Source organism: Neofelis nebulosa, chromosome 3 (genome assembly GCF_028018385.1).
Source record: "Neofelis nebulosa isolate mNeoNeb1 chromosome 3, mNeoNeb1.pri, whole genome shotgun sequence".
NCBI lineage: Eukaryota > Metazoa > Chordata > Mammalia > Carnivora > Felidae > Neofelis > Neofelis nebulosa.
Window position 1 is genome coordinate 115856433 of NC_080784.1, and position 25157 is coordinate 115881589.

At 42.1% G+C, this 25157-nt stretch overlaps 1 protein-coding gene and 1 long non-coding RNA gene across 4 annotated transcripts in view; one reads left to right on the forward strand and one right to left on the reverse strand.

Annotated features, from left to right (window-relative positions):
* ETNPPL (ethanolamine-phosphate phospho-lyase) overlaps nt 1–18133 on the forward strand; it is a 39991-nt gene extending 21858 nt beyond the window's left edge. Inside the window, exon 13 of one of the 3 annotated variants that reach the window (XM_058721694.1) lies at nt 17834–18133. In XM_058721694.1, the coding sequence (XP_058577677.1) occupies nt 17834–17863 (30 nt within the window). In that variant the 3' untranslated portion in view covers nt 17864–18133. Of the gene's footprint in view, nt 1–2061; nt 2222–12386; nt 12727–17833 lie in introns of those variants that run through there. The other 2 variants (XM_058721695.1, XM_058721693.1) reach the window with 2 other exon arrangements.
* Nucleotides 18134–18502: 369 nt separating this feature from the next.
* On the reverse strand, nt 18503–21107 carry LOC131507211 (uncharacterized). Its single transcript, XR_009259391.1, has 4 exons — nt 20922–21107; nt 20386–20624; nt 19119–19205; nt 18503–18637 (listed from the first exon to the last, which is right to left on the reverse strand). It is a non-coding gene; the product is annotated as an uncharacterized LOC131507211 (long non-coding RNA).
* Nucleotides 21108–25157: the final 4050 nt, after the last annotated feature.

Sequence of the window (25157 nt, forward strand, 5' to 3'; positions counted from 1 at the left end):
GGAGGAGAGATCTGGAAATAAATGACATGCTCCTGGATGTAACAGAGACTACCTGCGTATGAGGTTCCTGGTAATCCCTTCGTTTCCATGATGTCACAATTGAGGGTGTGTCAGTTTGGGTCCTCTGGGTCTCTAGATTGAGTCCCAAGATTGAGTCTTGAAAGTACAAGAGATGGCTTGGGGGTAACTCCTGTGAAAGATAAAGAAGCAAAGAAGCAGTAGTCAGGAAAAGCTTTCAGGTCTGACATGTATGAAAACAGAAGAGTCAGGGGAAGATTTGAGCAGGAAGAGCCTGGACTGAGATGCAGCTCTGTGAAAAGTCTCTGCCAGTGCACGGCTTGCCCATAAAGAACTGCTGGGCAGAGATGACCGGGCCCTGGGAGCCCTACTGTCTCCCCTCACTGGCTGGGAGCTCCCAGGGAACACGTATCCAGCTTGAATGCTGCTGTGGATCTTGAAGATGCTGTAGCTAGCGGCTGTCAGCTGACTGCACTCCTCACCACAGGCTCCTTCTTGTAGGGAAACGGAGCAGCACACCCATGGCTGCCATAGTCTGCCCCTTGTACCACATGGATCCACTTGCCCACACATTTGGGGAGCAGCTCTTCAGCGATTCCTTAGTGCATCTCTCTTCCTCAGGGGAGACTTAGAAGAGTGAGCTTCATGGAGCAAACTACAACTCCTGTCACTGCAAGTAGTCTCAGGGCCACAACCGGTACTCATCATCTCCCTTCTCCACTACTGACATTCCACTCACCTTTGGCCATCACTTCTGGACGTCCTAGTAGTGGTGTGTCTCAAACCCTCATTCCTCTGGAAACTATGCCTTCTCAAGCCAGGGCTGAGGCACTATCCATTCACAGCTACAATTAGACAAGGAGTACCAAGAGATATCAAAGTGTACCATCTGAGTTTCACAGATGTCCTGCCTCCCCCGCTATGGAACCACAGTGCTACCTCCCCCTACAGATAAAGGTCAATTAACTCTGCCAATATGGTGACTCCAACTCCTGCTTTCTAGATGCAAGGTGTCCAAGGTCCTCATGTGTCGGTTGGAGCTTACAGTTTAGCGGAACTCTGACTTTGTCCCTCCCCAAAAGTACACCCCTTTGGGGACCAGAGGCTCCAATGCTACAGATTCCAAAGCTGTAGGGATAGGAAAAACAAAATTCTTCACTGAGTCATCGATGGTAAGTGGGGCCATTCCTGATTTCACCCCTTGGATCTAGGATCCTCCTGGGGACACACAGTGCCTTATGGAGGTCCCTGACTGGGTGCAGATACTGCCATCTGAAGGATAGCACCCCATCCTTACAGAGTATGACCTTTAAGTGGGCTCCTTAGCTGTACCTTTATTCGGGAAGGGCATTCCAATGCTCTACCAGAGTGGCAGCTTCTGGATAATGTAAATGTAATACAACCAGCCTATTTCATGGTCACGGGCCCGCCCTACCCATTTTCATTGTAAAGTGGGTTCCCCTTTGGATGATATTTTGTGGGGTTCCATGTGTCTCAAGCACTCTATAAGCCCCTAGATTGTGGTTATAGCTTAGGCTCTGTAAGTAGGAGACCCAAAGGCAAACTCATACCCTAAATAGATGTCTATTCCTGTGCAAATAAACCACTGGCTCTTCTGGGACTGAAGGGGCCCAATGTAGTCAATTTGTCACCAAGAGGCCAGTTGATCTCAAGGGATGGTGTCATGTCAGGGACTCACTCTTGGTCTCTGCTGCAGGCAGATTAGGTATTCAGAAGGGGCAATAGTTACATCTGCCTTGGCAAGTGGGAGTCCACGCTGTGGGCCAACACATTGCCTCCATCTCTGCCATTATGACCACTCTGCCCATGTACCCACTTTGCCTTTTGTGAAATGGCTAATGTCAACTAGCCAAGTCATTTTGTCTGCTTGGTTGTGCAGTATGTCTTCCATGGTGGGGGCTTTTTGGTGGATGTTAACAGGTGATACAAAAACATTTTAACATGTGATGTTTACTCCATGTATTCATTCCTGTGCCTTTACCCATTACCCCCTTTGTCACAGGCTCTGACACTTTCTTTCAGGCTCCTGACCAGCTGACCAGGCCACTCACCACTGCTCATGAATCCATACACATGCTCACCTCACTTCTCCTTTACACACCAAGTGGATGATCTGACGCACAACTCAAAGTTCTACCATTGGAAATTTTTCCCTTGCCACTGTCTTTCAAGGCCACCATTGTGTGTATCTATAATGTGGCCATCATCCCTTTTACTGAAATGATAGATCCCTGATTCTTGGTAGGGTTCATCTCCCACCTTCTTGAGCAAACATGTCTTACAGAGGTTTCTAATATACTAGCATACTCTAGGATACTATATAGTGTATTCCAGTATATTACCTCTCTTCCTACAAGATCAGAACGATGTCATCTGTAATGAGTCACTGATATTCTTCAGAATGCCCAGATAGTCCAGATCTCTTGAGGCTACGTGATGACAGAGGGCAGGAGAGTTGACGTTAGCTCTGGAACGGAAGTGTAGAGAAAGAATAGAATCAGTTCCAAAAGAAGGCAAACTATTTCTGGTTTTTTTTTTTCTAAATGGGTTAAAATAAACATATTCCCCAAATTAACGACCACATATCATGTACCTGCTCTAGTCACCTGCTTAGTCACCTGCCCTAGCAACACCACCGCGTCTAGCACTGCAGCTGCAATGGGGGCTACTGCTTGGTTGAGTCTGCAATAGTGTAAAGTCACTTCCCAGTTATCACCTGGTTTCTGTAGAAGCCAAGTCGGCTAGTTAAGAGGACAAATGATAGGAACAGCCACGCCTACATCCTTCAGACTTTTAAGAGCGGCACAAATCTCCACCATCAATACCCAGAATATGATATTGTCTTTGACTTATCATCTTGGTAGGAGAGAGTGAGGGCAGGTGTGTAGAAGGGCAGTCAGAGGCTTCCACCTGGCCTTCTCCACTATGATAGCTCTTACTCCACAGGTCAAGGACCCAATGTGAAGGTTACTCCAACTGCCAAGTATGTCCAGCTGAATCATAACTTTGGGGACTGGGAGAACAGCCACAGGTGTCCTTTACTAGTGAAGCCTTAAAGAACAGTGAGTGTTCGGGGCTCCTGGGAGGTTCAGTCGGTTAAGCATCCGACTTCGGCTCCAGTCACGATCTCATGACTTGTGAGTTTGTGAGTTTGAGCCCCACTTCCGGCTCTGTGCTGACAGCTCGGAGCCTGGAGCCTGCTTCGGATTCTGTGTCTCCCACTCTCTTTGCCCCTCCCCCACTCATGCTCTGTCTCAAAAATAAATAAACATTAAAAAAATTTAAAAATAAAAAGAGCAGTGAGTTTTCCTGCCTACATCCTTCTAATAAGACTTGGTACTCACCTAAGTGGGAAGACTTCCTTTGTGGGCAGTATAGGCAAGCAGATATACAGGCTTTATACTGGGCTCCTTGTAAAGAGGAAGGAGATGGGTGTTCCTCAGGGAGAGAAAGAAAAAAGCTCAAATTCCAAGAAAGGACATCAAGCTGAAGTAGAAGTGGGGAAAATTCAAGACCTCCTGATGGCTCTGAAGCAAGGAATCTATGCTTTGATGAGTCTACCTTTTGTTAGTTTACTCAGAGACATTTGATATATTTTTAGTGCCATAGCAAATAGCATCGTTTTTTAAATTTCATTTTCCACGTATTCCTGGCATTTAGAAATAAAGTTGATTTTTGCATATTGACTTTATTTTAGCAAACTTGCTAAACTTACTTGCAAATTCCAAACGTTTGTCCATTCTTTTGGATTTATACATATATTTCATCTGAGAGTACAGTTTTACTTATTCCTTTGTGATGCCTGTGTATTTTTCATCAATGCTCCAGTCTTCTCTTTATGGAATTCCTTTAATTATGTGTTCTCTTAAAGCCACTTTACATTATCCTTTGGATTTCATTGTTGATTTCTTTCACATCAATAACCACTCTATGTTTTGTTATATCATTTTATTGTATTTTACATTTTTTTCTATATTTTCCCCAAGTTTTTATTTTGAAAAATTTTCAACCTTCAAGTAAGCTTCATATAGTAATGCAAATTGTATATATCCTTCACCTGGATTCACCAATTGTAATATTTTGTTCCACTTAGTTTTCTGGCTATATACTATTACACACAAACTTTTTGGCTTTGGCTAAGCCATTTGAGCCATATGAGATTTAGTTGCTGATATCAAGTCAACTTACCTTAAATGTTTCACCTTGTTTCCCCCCCTAAGTAAGGGAATTCTCCTATAAATCAATTATCATATTAGAGATATTTAGCATTAATTTATAACATTATCTAATATTCAACTCCTATCCAAATTTCCTAAACTGTGTCAATACTGTCCTTTATAAGCCTTTTTTTAAAAAATTCAGAAACCTATCAAGGATCCTGCGAAGCATTTAGTTGTCACTTCTGTTTAGTCTTTTTTAATCTAGAATATTTCCCTATTTTTTTTCTCTCATCACATTGGCATTTTTGAAGATTCCAAGCCAGTTGGACGTGTTGTAGAATGTTTTCCAATTTGAACTTGTATAATTTTCCTCATGACTAAATTCACATTAAACATTTTGGCAGAAATATTACATGGGTGATACACTCAGATTTATTTTCAAATGTGAAACAAATCTGAAATTAACTCAACTTCATCATGATGCATTGTTTTATATATAGACTATATGTAGAATTCTATATACATGCATTATATATTTTATATTATATTTACATTCATACATAGAATTTCAGAGAGAGATATCTCAAATATATATGTGTGCAAAAGTCCTAAACTAAATTCTGGCAAACCAAATATTTATTTATTAAAATCCAATAATGCAATCTTGACTGGAATTTTTATCTTCTTCCTGTTCAATACAGAGACTTCAGAATATTTTTTTTTCATTTATCTCTCTGAATGTTACTGTTTTGTGTTATGTCTATAATTTTAGGCATATATATGTGTATATACATATGAATTATGTTTTATATATGTATTTTTAGTTGTTCTTCATTTCTTCCCCCTTCAATTATTTTCCTTTTTTCTTATAGAACAGTCTTTTAGTATTTCCTTCGGAGTGGATCTTTGGTGCAGCTCTTTTGTTTGATCAATGGATAAACTGTAGGCCATAAATGACTGAATGAAGTACCCCCCATCCTTAGAGGCAAAGCCGGGACTGGCAGCCACATAACTCTCACTCCTGGGCTAGTGCTTTTATCTTCACATCATTTTGTTTGTTTATTTTTAAACGTGTCTTTATTTATTTTGAGAGAGAGAGATAGAGAACAAGCGGGGGAGTGGCAGAGAGAGGGAGACAGAGAATCCCAAGCAGGTTCCATGCTGTTCAGCTCAGACCCCAATGTGGGGCTCAAACTCACAAACTGCGAGATCATGACCTGAGCCAAAATCTACAGACACTCAACTGACTGAACCACCCAGGGGCCCCTCTTCCACATCATTTATTTTATTTTATTTTTTATTATTTTTTTTAATATATGAAATTTATTGTCAAATTGGTTTCCATACAACACCCAGTGCTCATCCCAACAGGTGCCCTCCTCAATACCCATCAGCCACCCTCCCCACCCTCCCACCCCCCATCAACCCTCAGTTTGTTCTCAGTTTTTAAGAGTCTCTTATGCTTTGGCTCTCTCCCACTCTAACCTCTTTTTTTTTTCCTTCCCCTCCCCCATGGGTTTCTGTTAAGTTTCTCAGGATCCACATAAGAGTGAAACCATATAGTATCTGTCTTTCTCTGTATGGCTTATTTCACTTAGCATCACACTCTCCAGTTCCATCCATGTTGCTACAAAGGGCCATATTTCATTCTTTCTCATTGCCACGTAGTACTCCATTGTGTATATAAACCACAATTTCTTTATCCATTCATCAGTTGATGGACATTTAGGCTCTTTCCATAATTTGGCTATTGCTGAGAGTGCTGCTATAAACATTGGGGTACAAGTGCCCCTATGCGTCAGTACTCCTATATCCCTTGGGTAAATTCCTAGCAGTGCTATTGCTGGGTCATAGGGTAGGTCTATTTTTAATTTTCTGAGGAACCTCCACACTGTTTTCCAGAGTGGCTGCACCAATTTGCATTCCCACCAACAGTGCAAGAGGGTTCCCATTTTTCCACATCCTCTCCAGCATCTATAGCCTCCTGATTTGTTCATTTTGGCCACTCTGACTGGCGTGAGGTGATATCTAAGTGTGGTTTTGATTTGTATTTCCCTGATGAGGAGCGACGTTGAGCATCTTTTCATGTGCCTGTTGGCCATCCGGATGTCTTCTTTAGAGAAGTGTCTATTCATGTTTTCTGCCCATTTCTTCACTGTGTTATTTGTTTTTTGGGTGTGGAATTTGGTGAGCTCTTTATAAGTTTTAGATACTAGCCCTTTATCCAATATGTCATTTGCAAATATCTTTTCCCATTCCGTTGGTTGCCTTTTAGTTTTGTTGATGGTTTCCTTTGCTGTGCAGAAGCTTTTTATCTTCATGAGGTCCCAATAGTTCATTTTTGCTTTTAATTCCCTTGCCTTTGGGGATGTGTCAAGTAAAAAATTGCTACGGCTGAGGTCAGAGAGGTCTTTTCCTGTTTTCTCCTCTAGGGTTTTGATGGTTTCCTGTCTCACATTCAGGTCCTCTATCCATTTTGAGTTTATTTTTGTGAATGGTGTGAGAAAGTGGTCTAGTTTCAACCTTCTGCATGTTGCTGTCCAGTTCTCCCAGCACCATTTGTTAAAGAGACTGTCTTTTTTCCATTGGATATTCTTTCCTGCTTTATCAAAGATTAGTTGGCCATACTTTTGTGGGTCTAGTTCTGGGGTTTCTATTCTACTCCATTGGTCTATGTGTCTGTTTTTGTGCCAATACCATGCTGTCTTGATGATGACAGCTTTGTAATAGAGGCTAAAGTCTGGGATTGTGATGCCTCCTGCTGTGGTCGTCTTCCTCAAAATTACTTTGGCTATTCGGGGCCTTTTGTGGTTCCATATGAATTTTAGGATTGCTTGTTCTAGCTTCGAGAAGAATGCTGGTGCAATTTTGATTGGGATTGCATTGAATGTGTAGATAGCTTTGGGTAGTATTGACATTTTAACAATATTTATTCTTCCAACCTATGAGCACAGAATGTTTTTCCATTTCTTTATATTTTCTTCAATTTCCTTCATAAGCTTTCTATAGTTTTCAGCACACAGATCTTGTACATCTTTGGTTAGATTTATTCCTAGGTATTTTATGTTTCTTGGTGCAATTGTGAATGGGATCAGTTTCTTTATTTGTCTTTCTGTTGCTTCATTATTAGTGTATAAGAATGCAACTGATTTCTGTACATTGATTTTGTATTCTGCAGCTTTGCTAAATTCATGTATCAGTTCTAGCAGACTTTTGTTGGAGTCTATCTGATTTTCCATGTATAATATCATGTGATCTGCAAAAAGTGAAAGCTTGACTTCATTGTTGCCAATTTTGATGCCTTTAATTTCCTTTTGTTGTCTGATTGCTGATGCTAGAACTTCCAACACTATGTTAAACAACAGCGGTGAGAGTGGACATCCCTGTTGTGTTCCTGATCTCAGGGGAAAAGCTCTCAGTTTTTCCCCATTGAGGATGATGTTAGCTGTGGGCTTTTCATAAATGGCTTTTATGATCTTTAAGTATGTTCCTTCTATCCCGACTTTCTCGAGGGTTTTTATTAAGAAACGTTGCTGAATTTTGTCAAATGCTTTTTCTGCATCAATTGACAGGATCATATGGTTCTTATCTTTTCTTTTATTAATGTGATGTATCACATTGATTGATTTGCAAATGTTGAACCAGCTGCATCCCAGGAATGAATCCCACTTGATCATAGTGAATAATTCTTTTTATATGCTGTTGAATTCAATTTGCTAGTATCTTATTGAGAATTTTTGCATCCATATTCATTAGGGATATTGGCCTGTAGTTCTCTTTTTTTACTGGGTCTCTGTCTGGTTTAGGAATCAAAGTAATGCTGGCTTCATAGAATGAGTCTGGAAGTTTTCCTTCCCTTTCTATTTTCTGGAATAGCTTGAGAAGGATAGGTATTATCTCTGCTTTAAATGTCTGGTAGAACTCCCCTGGGAAGCCATCTGGTCCTGGACTCTTATTTGTTGGGAGATTTTTGATAACTGATTTAATTTCTTCGCTGGTTATGGGTCTGTTCAAGCTTTCTATTTCCTCCTGATTGAGTTTTAGAAGAGTGTGGGTGTTTAGGAATTTGTCCATTTCTTCTAGGTTGTCCAGTTTGTTGGCATATAGTTTTTCATAGTATTCCCTGATAATTGCTTGTATTTCTGAGGGATTGGTTGTAATAATTCCATTTTCATTCATGATTTTATCTATTTGGGTCATCTCCCTTTTCTTTTTGAGAAACCTGGCTAGAGGTTTGTCAATTTTGTTTATTTTTTCAAAAAACCAGCTCTTGGTTTCATTGATCTGCTCTATAGTTTTTTTTAGATTCTATATTGTTTATTTCTGCTCTAATCTTTATTATTTCTCTTCTTCTTCTGGGTTTAGGGTGTCTTTGCTGTTCTGCTTCTATTTCCTTTAGGTGTTCTGTTAGATTTTGTATTTGGGATTTTTTTTGTTTCTTGAGATAGGCCTGGATTGCAATGTATTTTCCTCTCAGGACTGCCTTCGCTGCATCCCAAAGCGTTTGGATTGTTGTATTTCCATTTTCGTTTGTTTCCATATATTTTTTAATTTCTTCTCTAATTGCCTGGTTGACACACTCATTCTTTAGTAGGGTGTTCTTTAACCTCCATGCTTTTGGAGGTTTTCCAGACTTTTTCCTGTGGTTGATTTCAACTTTCATAGCACTGTTGTCTGAAAGTGTGCATGGTATGATCTCACTTCTTTTATACTTATGAAGGGCTGTTTTGTGACCCAGAATGTGATCTATCTTGGAGAATGTTCCATGTGCACTCGAGAAGAAAGTATATTCTGTTGCTTTGGGATGCAGAGTTCTAAATATATCTATCAAGTCCATCTGATCCAATGTATCATTCAGGGCTCTTGTTTCTTTATTGACCGTGTGTCTAGATGATCTATCCATTTCTGTAAGTGGGGTGTTAAAGTCCCCTGCAATTACCACATTCTTATCAATAAGGTTGCTTATGTTTGTAATTGTTTTATATATTTGGGGCTCCCGTATTCGGCGCATAGACATTTATAATTGTTAGCTCTTCCTGATGGATAGACCCTGTAATTATTATATAATGCCCTTCTTCATCTCTTGTTACAGCCTTTAATTTAAAGTCTAGTTTGTCTGATATAAGTATGGCTACTCCAGCTCTCTTTTGACTTCCAGTAGCATGATAAATAGTTCTCCATCCCCTCACTTTCAATCTGAAGGTGTCCTCAGGTCTAAAATGAGTCTCTTGTAGACAGCAAATAGATGGGTCTTGGTTTTTTATCCATTCTGATACCCTATGTCTTTTGGTTGGCGCATTTAGTCCATTTACATTCAGTGTTATTATAGAAAGATATGGGTTTAGAATCATTGTGATGTCTGTAGGTTTCATGCTTGTAGCGAGGTCTCTGGTACTTTGTCTCATAGGATCCCCCTTAGGATCTCTTGTAGGGCAGGTTTAGTGGTGATGAATTCCTTCCATTTTTGTTTGTTTGGGAAGACCTTTATCTCTCCTTCTATTCTAAATGACAGATTTGCTGGATAAAGGATTCTCGGCTACATATTTTTTTTTCTGTTCATCACATTGAAGATTTCCTGCCATTCCTTTCTGGCCTGCCAAGTTTCAGTAGAGAGATCCGTCACAAGTCTTATCAGTCTCCCTTTATATGTTAGAGCACGTTTATCCCTAGCTGCTTTCAGAATTTTCTCTTTATCCTTGTATTTTGCCAGTTTCATTATGATATGTCATGCAGAAGATCGATTCAAGTTACGTCTGAAGGGAGTTCTCTGTGCCTCTTGGATTTCAATGCCTTTTTCCTTCCCCAGATCAGGGAAGTTCTCAGCTATGACTTGTTCAAGTACACCTTCAGCACCTTTCCCTCTCTCTTCCTCCTCTGGAATACCAATTATGCGTAGATTATTTCTCTTTAGTGCATCACTTAGTTCTCTAATTTTCCCCTCCTACTCCTGGATTTTTTTATCTCTCTTTTTCTCAGCTTCCTCTTTTTCCATAATTTTATCTTCCAGTTCACCTATTCTCTCCTCTGCCTCTTCAATCTGAGCTGTGGTTGTCTCCATTTTATTTTGCAGCTCATTTATAGAATTTTTTAGCTCCTCCTGGCTGTTCCTTAGTCCCTTGATCTCTGTAGCAATAGATTCTCTGCTGTTCTCTATACTGTTTTCAAGCCCAGCGATTAATTTTATGACTATTATTCTAAATTCACTTTCTGTTATATTGTTTAAATCCTTTTTGATCAGTTCATTAGCAGTCGTTATTTCCCGGAGATTCTTTTGAGGGGAATTCTTCCGTTTTGTCATTTTGGATAGACCCTGGAGTGGTGCGGAACTGCAGGGCACTTCCCCTGTGCTATCTTGAATAACTTGCGTTGGTGGGTGGGGCCACAGTCAGACCTGATGTCTGCCCCCAGCCCACCGCTGGGGCCACAGTCAGACTGGTGTGTACCTTCTCTTCCCCTCTCCTAGGGGTGGGATTCACTGTGGGATGGCGTGGCCTGTCTGGGCTACCTGCACACTGCCAGGCTTGTGGTGCTGGGGATCTGGCGTATTAGCTGCGGTGGATTGGCAAGGTGCACAGGGGCAGGAGGGGCAGGCTCAGCTCGCTTTTCCTTCAGAGGTCCGCTTCAGGAGGGGCCCTGTGGCACCAGGAGTGAGTCAGACCTGCCGCCGGAGGGATGGATCCGCAGAAGCACAGCCTTGGGTTTTTGCACGGTGCAAGCAAGTTCCCTGACTGGTTCCCTTGGGAATTTTGGCTGGGGGATGGGCGAGGGAGATGGCACTGGCGAGCGCCTTTGTTCCCCGCCAAGCTGTCTTCCAGGGCTCAACAACTCTCCCTCCCGTTGTCCTCCAGCCCTCCCATTCTCCGAGCAGAGCTGTTAGCTTATAACCTTCCAGATGTTAAGTCCTGCTTGCTGTCAGAACACACTCCGTCTGGCCCCTCCACTTTTGCAAGCCAGACTCAGGGGCTCTGCTTTGCTGGCGGGCTGCCCCTCCACCCCGGCTCCCTCCCGCCAGTCCATGTAGCGTGCACCACCTCTCCGCCCTTCCTAGCCTCTTCCGTAGGCCTCTCATCTACACTTGGCTCCAGAGAATCTGTTCTGCTAGGCTTCTGGTGGTTTTCTGGGTTATTTAGGCAAGTGTGGGCAGAATCTAAGTGATCAGCAGGACGCAGTGAGCCCAGCGTCCTCCTACGCCGCCATCTCTCTTCCACATCATTTAAAAATCTTGGGGTCAGAGGCATACAAGAGTAATCAATTGACATAGATGGTTGAATCTACTAATGAAATGTTGTAAAACCAGTTAGTTTGATAAATTGGCTTTGAAGTAATAGAAGCAAAAGGAAAACACAGTTTATCAGTCAGTAACAGACACAAAAAATATTAATTAGGAAAACTCACTCAAGCGACACAGTAACAAAGATACAATAATTTTACTAGGTAATATTGACCTGAACATAACAAAACATTGGCCACCAAATGCTGATTTATGCATCCTTGCTATTTTTTATACCAATAACAATATCATCTGTGAACTGAAACACAGCTGCCCCAGGGAAAGTAGAAATCCAGGATGCATTTTTTCATTCCCTAGAGAGAAGAAAATTGCAGCAAAGGGGTGCCTGGGTGGCTCAGTCTGTTGAGCGTCCAACTCTTGGTTTCAGCTCAGGTCATGATCTCACAGTTTCATGAGTTCAAGTTCTGAGTCAGGCTCTGCACTGACAGTGTGGAACCAGTTTGGGATTTTCTCTCTCCCTCTCTCTGCCCTCCCCCGACCCCCTCTAAATAAATAAATAAATAAACTTTAAAAAAAGAAAATTGCAGCAGTAACACAGGATTTGAAGGGGAAATGAGACTATGGGAGCAGAAAACGCAGATTTAGAAAGCAAGAACGATTTGCAGGGAGCTGTGATCCCTTAACATTTGTTCCTTCAGAACACCCTGAGGATTCGCTGATTGTAACCATGCCCCCTCATGCCTCACACGTAGTTTCTGATCTCCTTGGTATACGAATTTTAAAAAGAAAAAGAGAGAAGATGGGGAGATAAAAAAATAATCACCCATTCCTTTCAAATATTCAATAATTTGGTTTTGTTTTTCATTAATAATATTGCTGTATGATATTCCTGAGATTACTAACCTATGGTGTCTATCTAGATTTTAAGTTTGTTTCTTTTCCTTTTTTTCTTCCAGAACTGCTTCTTTACTTAATCCTTCTTTTCTAAAGGGTTTCAATCAAACAGATTGATTTTATAGAAACACCAATTTCCTTGTGATGTTCTGATTCAATCACCCAGTCACTCCCACCATTGCCCAATGGGGTAATGAAAAAATGGCCATAGCAGCAGGGATAAGAGCTATGCATAGACTCAGCAACATGGACTTCTGCTCACCAAGGTCAGTCTGGCTACAGCCACACCCGATTGCCCAATCTGCCAACAGCAAAAGATAATGCTATACTTCCAGTATGGCACCATTCCCAGAGAATTGGCCAAATGCTGAGTGGCAGGTTGATTAAAGTTTACATCCTCAACCATGGGAGTGATAGTGCTTTATTTTCACTGGAGGAGATAGTTGACTCTGGATACGGATTTTCCTTTCCTGCCTCAATGCTTCCACCAAAACTATCATTCATGGATTTCCAGAATAAGTCCACTGTCATGGTACTACACACTGAATTACTTCTGACACAGGAGCTCATTTCACAGAAAATGAAATGTAGAGAAGGGTCCATGATCATAGAGTTCACTAGTTTTCCCATGTTTTCCATCATCCTGAAACAATTAGCTTACAAGAATGGTGGAACAGCCTTTTTATGACCCAGTGATGGTGGCAGCATCTTGCAAGGCTGGAGAAATGTCCTTCAGAATGCAGTAAATGGTCTAAATTAGTGGACAATATATGGTGTTCTTTCCCTAGAATTCATGGGATTGGGAATCACAGGGTGGACATGAAAGTGAATCCTCTCCCTATGAACTGCAATGATCCACTAGAAGAGTTTTTGCTTCCTAGCCCCACAAGTTTAGGCTTCGCTGGTTGGGAGGTCTTGGTTCCAAAGGGAATAACACTTCCACTAGTGGACACAACAATGATTTTTTCCTAAAACTTGAGACTGCCAGCCGGCCACTTGGGTTTGTCATGCCACTGAATCAACAGGCGAAGAGAGTGGTTACTTTAATTCATTGGGATGACTGATACTGATGATTAAGGGAAAATAATGCTGCTAGTACACAAAAGGGATAAGGCAGAGTATTTCTGGAATGCAAAGATAAACATCATCCAAAGATTTTTAAAAGTGTGTGTCAGGGGTGGATTTTCTATCCTTTTTTGGGGAAAGGGATGTGTGTTTGAGGTTGTATATGGCATAGCTGTGTCATGGTCAGTGGAAACATGAAGCTGCTACTGTCTTTATTTGAAAATTAAATACAGTTTAAGGAGATGTGCATAGGTTCCAAGTTGAGGACAGAGAGACTGGGGTGGTTTTGTTTTAGATTTGGGTAGGGCGCAAAACAGACTCAGCTTTGAGACTGAGGGAGGCAGCGAAGCATCAGTCACTTTGTAGCTGACACCCATTGTCACTGCTATGCTGACTCACCTCCTTGGTGTGAGGCAGCAACTGGGCTGCAACTGCCCCACTTCCCCTGGGTCCCCCTTAGCTCCTCCAACTCCTGGGCCTGAGCTACGTGTTGAGTTCATGATGAAGGACCCAGCTAATGCATGACACTCATACCGTTAAAGTCAGAGGCAACCAAAACCAACATGGGTTTCAGCCTGTCCTCATGGGCTTATTCTTTGGATTCCGGATCTTGTTCTTCACACATTACATCTGCCTTCTCTTTCCAAATAAATGCTTGTCCTGCCTTGCAGAGATTGCACCACAATTGCATAAGGTCAAATCCCTGTAACAAATCCTTATAAATGTAATATAAGCATAAACATATGTGCATGTATATGAAAAGCAGACTTACTGGGATATATATATATATATATATGTATATATATGTATATATATATTATGTATATATTATATTATATATATATATATCACATATGTCATATCTATATATAAAATAGATATACATATATATCCTGGTGGTTTTATTATTAGACCATGACTGATAGATGATACAAAGTAGATCCTCTTATCATAATGGAATTAATCTAAAAATCCATAACAGAACGATTACAGGAAAATCACCAAAACACTAGGAAATTAAACGGCACACTTTTAGATCATAGCAAAAAGAAGAAGTCTCAAAGGACATTAGAAAAGGTAAATGTTGAACATCAAAGATACCACATTTTTCATACTACTCTATAGCACCTAGAATGTATTAATACATTCTCAATTAACTGAAGGATATCTTAGGTGGGGTTCCCCAGAAGCAGAGCCTGAGACAGGAATTCTTTTGCAAATGATTTATTGGAGGAGCATTCAGGAGGAAGGGATTAAGGAAGCAAGGGGAGAGGAGAAATCAGGGAAAGAGGCAGCAGAGCTATCCTTACCAGGACCCCACTGGTGTCTTTGGAGCATGTATGGCACCAGTTAACCCTGCTTCAGACAAGGGGCCCTGGCCTTTACAGGATCATGCAGTCATTAGCTACAAGCCAAGGAGGGGGCTGTTTCCAGACATCTCTGGGATAGCCAATTCCCTTGGGCAGAGGTCAGTCTTCCGGAGAAAGGGGAGCGCTGAGTCGTTAGCAGTCAACACTTAAGAGTAGTTGGAGGCTTGGGGGGCCTGGGTGGCTCAGTCGGTTGAGTGTCCGACTTCAGCTCAGGTCATGATCTCACGGTTCGTGGGTTCGAGCCCCGCATCGGGCTCTGTGCTGATAGCTCAGAGCCTGGAGCCTGCTTCGGATTCTGTCTCTCCTTCTCTCTCTGCCCCTCCCCTGATAGTGCTCTGCCTCTCTCTCTCAAAAATAAATAAACATTGAAAAAAAATTAAAAAAAAAAAATAAAGAGTAGTTGGGGGCTGGTTGTCCTAGCCTAATAAAAGGGGTCAGTCTGGACAGGGCATCAGCATCACCCATTAAAAACCCATTAAAAAGGGTTTCCAGGGGCGCCTGGGTGGCGCAGTCGGTTAAGCGTCCGACTTCAGCCAGGTCACGATCTCGCGGTCCGTGAGTTCGAGCCCCGCGTCAGGCTCTGGGCTGATGGCTCGGAGCCTGGAGCCTGTTTCCGATTCTGTGTCTCCCTCTCTCTCTGCCCCTCCCCCGTTCATGCTCTGTCTCTCTCTGTCCCAAAAATAAATTAAAAAAAAAAAAAAAAAAAAAAAGGGTTTCCAAAGAGATTTATTTGTTGTGAGACCTCTAATCCATTTTCTTTTATTTTGAGACAGAGAGGCATGATCCTTCACTAAGGTGTCTGAGCATATAAATAGCATTTTAAAACATGGCTTCCTTCTACTAGCACAAAAAACAATTAGAAAAAATTCTAACAAGAGAGCTGCTGTGCAATGGGAACCACAAGAAACCTGTCTTTACACTAGACACACACCTAAGGAAACAGTGAGATATGTGCAGTGTCACCCCAACCAGGCAGGAGCCAGAACTTGTCTTCCAGCTCTGCCACTTAATCACCCTGTGACTTTAGTGAATCATTTGTTTTTTCAGAATCTGTGTCTTCAGCTGTGAGATCAGAATAATCTCACCGATGCTCCCTACTTCCCAGGAAGTTGTGAGAGGGAACTGAAAGATACATACGGAGGGTGCTCGGAAGCCCGACATTTTGCTAACTGTAAGCTCTGAGTACCAAGTTTGAAAACACCCACACAGATGACTGGGTTGCTGAACAACTGTTGATCCTTCCCCAAAGGCTGAGGTTGAAGAAACCACAGAGAGGAAACTGAGAACTTCTCTGGGTGGGGGTGGTTTGAACTTGGGAGTCTGAAGGTGGGGCAGGGTGGTCGGGGAAGGAGGCCCACCAGCTCAGCTTGGTGGAGAAAAGGGAAAACAGGAGGGGAAACGGGCTCTGCACTGGCTCCACCCTCGCCATCACCTTGGGCCACACAGTGAGTGCCTTCAGACCTCAGCTCCAGAGGTCCCCAGCACTAGTGTCCCGGTTTGAAAGGTCAGTACTTGGAAACTGAGAACTATAGGTGGAACTAACTGACCTCAGGTGGTTGTTTTCCCACCTCTCTTCCCCTTCAAACCCCTGCTGCACTCTACCTCGGGCTCTCCCACCCCCATCCAGCCCCGCTACCTGCGCTTGAGGGTTCTGAACTTGTTCCAATTGCGCTGCCCCACTGCTCTGGGTATTCTTGTATACATCTCCGTTTGCACATCGCCGTAGTTTCTGCTGAGTGTGTGCTTAGGCGTGGAATTGCTGAGTGCTTAGGGTATCTGAATGCTCAACTTAGGTAGATAATGCCAAACTATTACCACCAAAGTCGTTACCCCAGTTTGTACTCCTACCAGCAACTTGCAAGAGATCCCGAAGATCCGCCTCTTCTTCAGTATTTCATATTGTCAGTAGTGCTGTTCGTAACAGGAAAAACCTGGAAACACACAGATGCTCCCAGCAGTTGAGTAGATTAATAAGCTATGACCTATTTTCAGAGCAGAATATCATACAGCACTCAAAAATGATGAACCACAATGTACACACAACGCATTTTTTAACGATGCGTTTAAATATCAAAAAGAAGTACACCATAAGCAAAGCAGTTAGTGCTGAACACGGGATGAGGGGGAAGGATGACGAAGGATAGTTTGATAGGAGGTATTGTGTGGTTAATTGTAAGTTACTCTCAAGGCCCTAGCTCTCAATTTAGTGGTATGTTCTCAGGTATGTATTGCATTATTTAAAGTAGCTGACTGAATGACTAAAGACCATGCATGAACCAATGATGAGGCTATGTCACAAACCAAATATTGTGTTCATTCAATTCTATACACTTATACATGTAAGTTTTTTAAATGGAAAAAAGGACAGATGGATAGAAGGAAGAAACCACCAAACGTTGAGAACTAAACAGAAATCACTCAACACTGTGGCTTACCTGTTGGTTGGGTGTTTGTGCACATCTATTCCTTTGTGTCCCTCAGGACTTTGCCCCCTTGTGCCGGTTCCAAAAGGTGGGCGTGCACATCCATAAAAAATCTTCAGAATACACTAACTCCTCAATTTTACAACCCATTCCTGGGCCCACACAATCTCTAAAATAAAAAAAGTGGCAGGGAGAGTTTGCTCTTGTTTCGTATCCAGTAGAAACAGAGGGGGGAGAAATGAATCCTTTCCTCATAGCAGTGAAAATGGGTGTTCTCAAGTCTTGGTGGTATAGTGATCACCGGGTGGCTTTTTAACATGCACCTTCCTTAGACATTTATTTTCAGGTACCAGTATTTTTAACCATCATTCCAGATCATTCCGATTCAGGTAGTCTGAGGACCATGTTGTGGGAAATACTGGGTTAAAGAATGGAAACAAGAGGAGTGTTTGTATAGCTAAGGAAGTTGCCATTAAGGGGTCAGTAAATGGGACAATTAAGAGCCAATTTTATTGTGAACATATAAAACCTTGTAAATTATGAGTGAATTAGGGAAATGACTCTCTTCCTTTTCATGTGTTTAATATGTATTATTTCTGAGAATTTGTATTGGTCCTTGGGAGATGTGTGTGTATGTTTATTTTCTAACAGGTACCTCATGGACACTTAAAAGTATACTAGCACGTCTGCAAATCTTATCCTGACAAGGAGACCTTAAAAAGGATTAGACTTGAACACGTCTTCTGGAATGACATGCCAAGAGCACTGCACACCATCTGAAGCCAAGTCAACTAGACATGGCTGAACGTAATTTTTTCCCCTTTGTACCAAATATAATGGTGCAGAGTGACCCTTAATGTGGAAGGGAAAACTGGCACTTTGATTTCCAATAACATTAAAATATTCCCAAATTTATCTTTTTTTAATTAAATAAACCCAGTCATTCCAGGATTTTCTCATAGAAACCTATTTCCCAAGCATTGATTTTTTTTAAAATTCAAGGTTAATTATGTATGAAACATAGTTTATACATGGTAAATTTCATCCATTGTAAGCATATGGATTAACAGTGTCTTTCATATTTGACAAACATATATGAAGAGTACAGAAGTAGCCAGAACCCCTTCTTTCTGGTCTATGGCCAGTGTATGTTTGATTCCAGGAGCCATGGTTGTCAGGATAAACTGTATGTTTTATGTAAAGTCTCAGAGAGGTAAGAATATTTGAGTTCTCTACAGATCTAAGTGGTGCTTCTGGAGTTTATATTCTGTACTATTCGGCTCTGGCTGCCATAACAAAATACAATAGACTAGGTGGCTTAAACAACACCAATTTATTTTCTCACAGTTCTGGAAGCTGGAAGTCCAAGATCAGGCTAGAAGAAGCATGGCTGGTTTCTAGTGAGTCCCTCTCCCTGTCTTACATGTAGCTGCTTTCTCACCGTGGCTTCACATGCTGTGGAGAGAGAGACAGCAAGCTCTCTGGTATCTCTTCTAATGAGGGCACTAATCCCATCATGAAGCCCCCACCATCGTGACTTCACCTAAACTTAATTATCTCTCAAAAGCTCCATTTTCACATACCATTACACTGGGGGTTGGGGTTTCCACATACAAATTTATTGATGACGGAGTCTATAGTATACCCACAGAATGTATTTCTGGCTCAAATCTTCAGACCTATACTGGGTTTGGGAGGCTAGGGGCAAAGAATCTCCTACTTCTACAGAAGCACTCAGAGAAACTCTTTGCCTATAATCAAGTCTTAATGGGGAAATGTGAGGATCAACTCTTTCTGTGGGCAACACAAGAGCTGGGTGTTTTTTTTTACCCCCTTCTAGGTCAAAGGGTGTCAGGTTGAGACTTCACGTCACTCTTCAGTGTCATGACTGGGGTCAAGAGGCAAAGTTCTATCCTTCAGAAAGTCAGGGCCTTACCTGCCGTTGAGTCCACAGTCAGATGCATGACAACCTGAGGTTATTTTGATCATCTTTATTATAACCATTGAGGTCCTGATGCACCTGCTTTAAAAGGAGCAAGATGATGAATTTTTTCTGATATTCCAAGTTATAAAAATAAAGCTCAGAAAGTCAAGATGGCTCTGATGTATTAAAAAATAGGGGCACCTGCGTGGCTCAGTCAGTAAAGCATTTGGACTCTTAATTTCAGCTCAGGTCATGATCTCACCATTGTGAGATCGAGACCCGACTCAGGCTCTGAGCTGGGCTTGGTACAGCCAGCTTACGATTCTCTCTTAATCTGGGGCGCCCGGTGGCTCCATCAGTTAAGCGTCTGACCTCGACTCAGGTCATGATTTCATGGTTCATGAGTTCAAGCCCCACGTCAGGCTCTGTGCTGACAGCTTAGAGCCTGGAGCCTGCTTCAGATTCTGCCTCCCTCTCTCTCTCTGCCCCTCCCCACTCATGCTCTATCTCTCTCTCTCTGTCCTTCAAAAATACGTAAACATTAAAAAAAAATATTTTCTCTCAATCTCCCTCTGCCCCTCGCCAACTTCCACCTGCTTAAGTTTCTCTCTCCCTCTCTTTCTGCCCCTTCCCCACTTGCACGCGAGTGTGAGCTCTCTGTAAAAAAAAAAAAAAAAAAAAAAAGAATAAAGCCTCTATAGTTGGTACTTTACATGTAGTTGGCCTTCCCAGGAAAATGTGAAAAGTTGTCACTGTTACCATGAACTGCTTTGGGATCCTCAAACAAAATTAACAATTTAAGTATTCAATAGAAAAAATATCCAGTGAATAGACAAAATTCTAACTGAACCCTCAAACTGAGTCACTTTATCTCTACCAAATAATTATCATTATTATGATCATTATTATTAAACAGGAAATCTGTAGCTTTGAAAAGAAAACCTAAGAATTTCTCTCAAATCTTCTAATGTGATGGGATCCAAACATAAAGAATAATTTGAATAAAAAAGTTTGCCCCCAAAAATGCATGAAATCCTTTCATTGTGATTGTTTCCATGTGCCTTTCTGAGAGCTTCACAGGTCAAATCCAAGAATGATAGAAAACAGTCTTTTTTTTTTTTTTAATGGCATGTTTGCATTAGATAGTCCTCCATTAGTTTTATATCTGATCTGGCTTGATTCTGGGTGTTATAACTGGGGAGTGCAGGCTGACGCGGCCCCCCCGAAAGGGAGCTGCTGCCAGTCAGGGGGAAGAGAAGCAGAACATTCTCTAACTTACCAGATGCTTAGGATAGGCAGTGAAACCTCCAAATGAAAGGGCAGCAAAATTTTCTTATCTCCACCCCATAATGAAGTCATAAAAGTCTTGACTTTCCCTGATGTGTAGCCATGTGGTTTTAAACAGTGCATGAGTTTGGGTTTTCCTACAAGCAGACCTTGAGACAAAAACCTGGGGATGGATAGTTTGCTTTGGAGATAATCCCAAGAAGCAGAAGTGGGGAAGTGGGGAATCTGAGCCTGGGAAGTGAGAAAAAAAAACAATAAGGAAGGAAACACCGCCCTCATGTGGGGTTTGTTTCCTTTCAAAGTACTTTGAAATGATTAGTTAAAGGCTAAATATGAACTCGAAAACACTCCATGATTTATAATTTTTGTCTATCTTTCCTTCTAAAAATATTTCCATGCTGGACCTGTTGTTCCTATATCCATTAAGAACATCCATTGGACTGGTCTCCCACCCCAGCCTTTCCTGGAGTGTTTTATCTGGCTTGAAAGCTTATGACTGAGATGTAAGTCCGTGTGGTAAATACCAACCCAGAGGAGCCGTTTTAAAGTCCATCTGCACTATGCTAGAGGAGGAAAGGAGAGTCGGCCGGGCTCCCTGAAGGCCTGGAGGCACGCTGAGGTGACACAGGCATACTCATCGATGCCTTTGGCAAATATTTCTTGGATTCTTCCCACGTTTCTGCTTAGGATCAGCCCCTGCCAGGAGAAGCAGATGTAAACAGCACAATGACAACACAGGGTGGTATGTGCTGTGTCATCAAGATGCACAGAGAGTGTGCTGGGATCACTCACAAGGGAGCAGTCGACTTTGTCCAGGGCAGTGCAGAAGTCCCCATAGTCCAGGAGATACGGAAAGAAGGGCATTTCCCAGACAGAGAGGGTAGACACCCCTTCCAGACAAAGCCGGCATTTGCAAAAGCCCAGGGTCTAGAGTGAGAACCAGCGAAAGAGAAAGGGAAGAAGGAAGACCAGAGGACAAAGAGAAGGGAACTGCTATGGAAGGAGACGAAGGAATTATAAAGGGATGTGGACATTATCTCCTAACCTGTGAGGAGGCCTTTGAAGAGATTTAAACAAACAGATTTGCACTCTATAAAGATCTCTAAGGTAGCTGCAGGGTTGAGAGCGAGGAGGTGCGTCCGGTGGTAGGGGAAGAGGGATTGGATGGTCGGTTTCCTTCACTGCTATAACAAACTAGCACAAATGTAGTGGCTTAAAACACAAATTTATTCTGTTAGAGTCCTGGAGGTCAGAAGCCCACAGTGAATCCTACGAGGAGCCTTCTGCGGGCTCCAGGGTAGAGTCTGTTTCCTTGTCTCCTCCTCTCTCAGAGACCACCTGCTTGGCTTGGCTCCTGGTCCAACTTCTTCCACCTTCAGAGTGCTTCACTCCAACCTCCAGATCTCATCCGACCTCGTCCTTCTTTGACCTGCTGGCTGCCCTCTTACTAGGACTCTTGCGATTACATAAGATTCAGTTGGATAATCTAGGAAATCTCCCCATCGCAAAATCCTTAATTTAGACACATCTGCAAAGTCCCTTTGGATATAAGGCAATATTCACAGTTTCAGGCATTGGGACAGAATATCCCTGGGGGACCATTATTCAATCCACCACAATGATAGTTTCCAAATGAGAGACAAGTCAAATGAACCCCTAAAATACATGGGAATATCTTAAAGTAAGGGAGCTCCAGGGACGAAGAAATTTTTTTAACGTTTATTTTATTTTTGAGAGAGAAGGAAGAGAGTGCGAGTGGGGGAGGAGCAGAGAGAGGGATACAGAGGATCCAAAGCAGGCTGTGTCTGTGCTGACAGCAACAAGCCCAAGGCGGGGCTTGAACTCACGAACTGTGGGATCATGACTTGAGCAGAAGTCAAATGCTCAACCAACTGAGCCACCCAGGAACCCCGGGAGGAAGAATATTATGTTTGATTTTTCTTTTTACCAATGCAGAATGAGGGACTTATTACAACCAAAAAACAAACGTGCTCAAATGAAAGGGATTAGTATCTTAGATGTTCTAGCTTTTTTTTCTCTTCTTATCCAATGCTTTCTTTGTATGTGTGTGTTCATTATGTAAGCGCTGGGATTCCAGGACGGCACTGCCTACAAATCATGCAAAATGTAACAACGTTCTCCCCCATGAGATTTTGTTAATAGCATTCAAGGTGAGTAATGTAGGGGAAACACAGTGACATGTAGGTGCTCAACTATTTCCCTTTGAGATCCTTGAGAGCACTAGCTCTGATTCACATTTTTATCTCCCACAGAGTGGAGCACAAATTCAACACTAAACATTTGTTCAGCAACCCAGCGTGCCTTCCTTCTTCCTTCATTTTAACAGTGCTAGATTTTCGCACGGATACCCAACACACACACACACACACACACACACTGGTGTAGTCAGTTTTCTGTTCCCTGGCCCACAGTCCATGGACCATTGGCCTAAGCTGTTCCCAGTACAGTGAATGCTGCATTAGAAGAGTTGTCCTGGTATGAAGACATGAATCTGGAACTTCTATGGACATTTAACCAGCATGAGGAGAAATGTAATATCTCGATGGAGAGAAGCACATTGCTGAATCACCAAAAAAAAAAAAAAAAAAAAAAAAAAAAATCAACCCTAAAACTTGCTCTTCCTCTGGATATTCCAGTTACATGAGCCAATAAATCCTTTTTGTTCACCAAGCTAGTTTGAATTGGGTTTTCTATTTTGCAAGCTGACATTTTCTAACAGGTACATATATATTCCTTGCTGAACGTGAACGAATAAATGAATAGCAAGAAAAACCACTTAATTACAACATTTCTTCTTAATGCTACTTAGAACATTTGAGTGTTGATATCATCAAAATGCCTGCTTTTTTTTCCTGGGCTTTTCATAACTAGGAAAATATGGTTACATAATTTTAGAATGACATGGGTCGAATAGAGATCTATAGATGTGGTTTTCTAAATGGAGAGCTTGAAGGGCAGCAATCCCAACTAGATTGCTGAGAATTAGGGTCCTGGTCTTGGAGGAGATTTTGCAAGCTAAGCACCTCGGTTTCCCCTAGCTTAACTGAGTTTGGAGGTTGCCTTTGAGGGACTGACGGAGATGATGAGGGTGTCAAGGCCACTCTCTGATGCCTCTAGTGGCTCAAAGATTGCTCCTTACTCCCTTTCAAACATCATTTAGTGTAATGTAATATTAAATACGGAAAGGGTAAAATCAGTTGCAGAACTGAAAAAGAATCCAGTCCCCAGGTCACTTATAATTATGTTGAAATGGCAACTAAGGGAAAGTACCTTAAAGGAGGGAGAAGGAACAGGGTGGGATTCCACCCTCTGTCCCCCAGTCCTTCTCCCATCACCAATTCAATTTACTTCCCTCTGTTTCTGTGAACATCCATGTGGATAGAGAACTGAGCATTTTTGAGTCCTGTAAAATAACACAACTGGGGGGAGCCTGGGTGGCTCAGTCGGTTAAGCATCTGACTCTTGACTTAGCTCAAGTCATGATCTCACAGTTTGTAGGATCGAGTTCCGAGTCAGGCTCGGCGCGGACAGCATGAAGCCTGCTTGGGATTCTCAGTCTCTCTTTCTGCCCCTCCCACATTCATACTCGCACTCACAGGAGCCTGTCTCTCTCTCTCTCTCTCTCTCTCTCTCTCAATAAATAAACTAAAAAGAAAAAAAATAGAATTGGCCTAAACCACCTACTTGGTGACCTAAGAAAGTCCTCCAAATTTCAACTTTTTTCTCCAGATTCTTATCTATTCTGCTACTCTGCCTGATTTGTCAGTTGGTCTTACTCTAGCGACTCTCAGAAGAAAGTGCGAAATATAGTCCACCCCACCCTGGGCTGATTCATGGCTCTTTGTATTTGTGCATATGTCATGAGATCAGCCTGTCAAAGTAACTGCTGGAATTTTGACTGGGATTGCTGAATCTATATATCACTTTGGGGAGAATTGACATACATCTAGTATGCCTCCATTTATACAAATTGAAAGCTCAGAAAAACTAATTGATAGCATTTAGATATTGACAAATATCTAATTCTGCCTCTTGCTAGTTGTTGCACTGGTCTTGGATACATTAGTGAGTCTCTCTCTCTCTCTCTCTCCCTCCCTGGCCCGATCCGTTTTCCCATTTGTAAAACGGAGCTCATACCTGTATTACAACATAGCAAACAGTGCACAGTCCAGCGCTCAGCACATGCCAGAGAATCAAAAAACGCTGGTTTCCTTCCCCTTCCCCAACCAGCTTTAGTACGATCAGCCAGAGAGGAGAGGACAACCTCTATGAGGGTTACGTATGCCAGAGTCCCCGGTCCGTAGCCTTGGACTTACACTCTGTCCTGTACAAAAGGAATGTTGACTGGACAGTGAGGTTATCTCCTGCTCTTTCTGGAAATCGTGACCTCTGTTAGTTTCATCACCGAGGTGTAGGGCAAAGTGATACTCGTTCGATAGTGCTTATCTCTAAACCAGCTTTCTGCCAGAATCACCAACTGCCAATGGGCTTTCTCCCCGCCCCTTTCTCTCTGTCCTTGGCTCTAGAGAAAGTCACCAGGTAGCCTTTGACCCCTAATGGTAGGCACTGCCAGATTCTATCAAACGCTGGTAGAGTTTTTTAAAAAATTCATTCTGAATTCACAGCACTTTAAAATAATGCCACAGAGCACCTGTATGTCCTTCTCAGCTTTTAGGACTTAGTTATCAGCGTTAGCCCCTTAATAATAAAAATTAAAACAATAATATTTAAGATATTTTGACT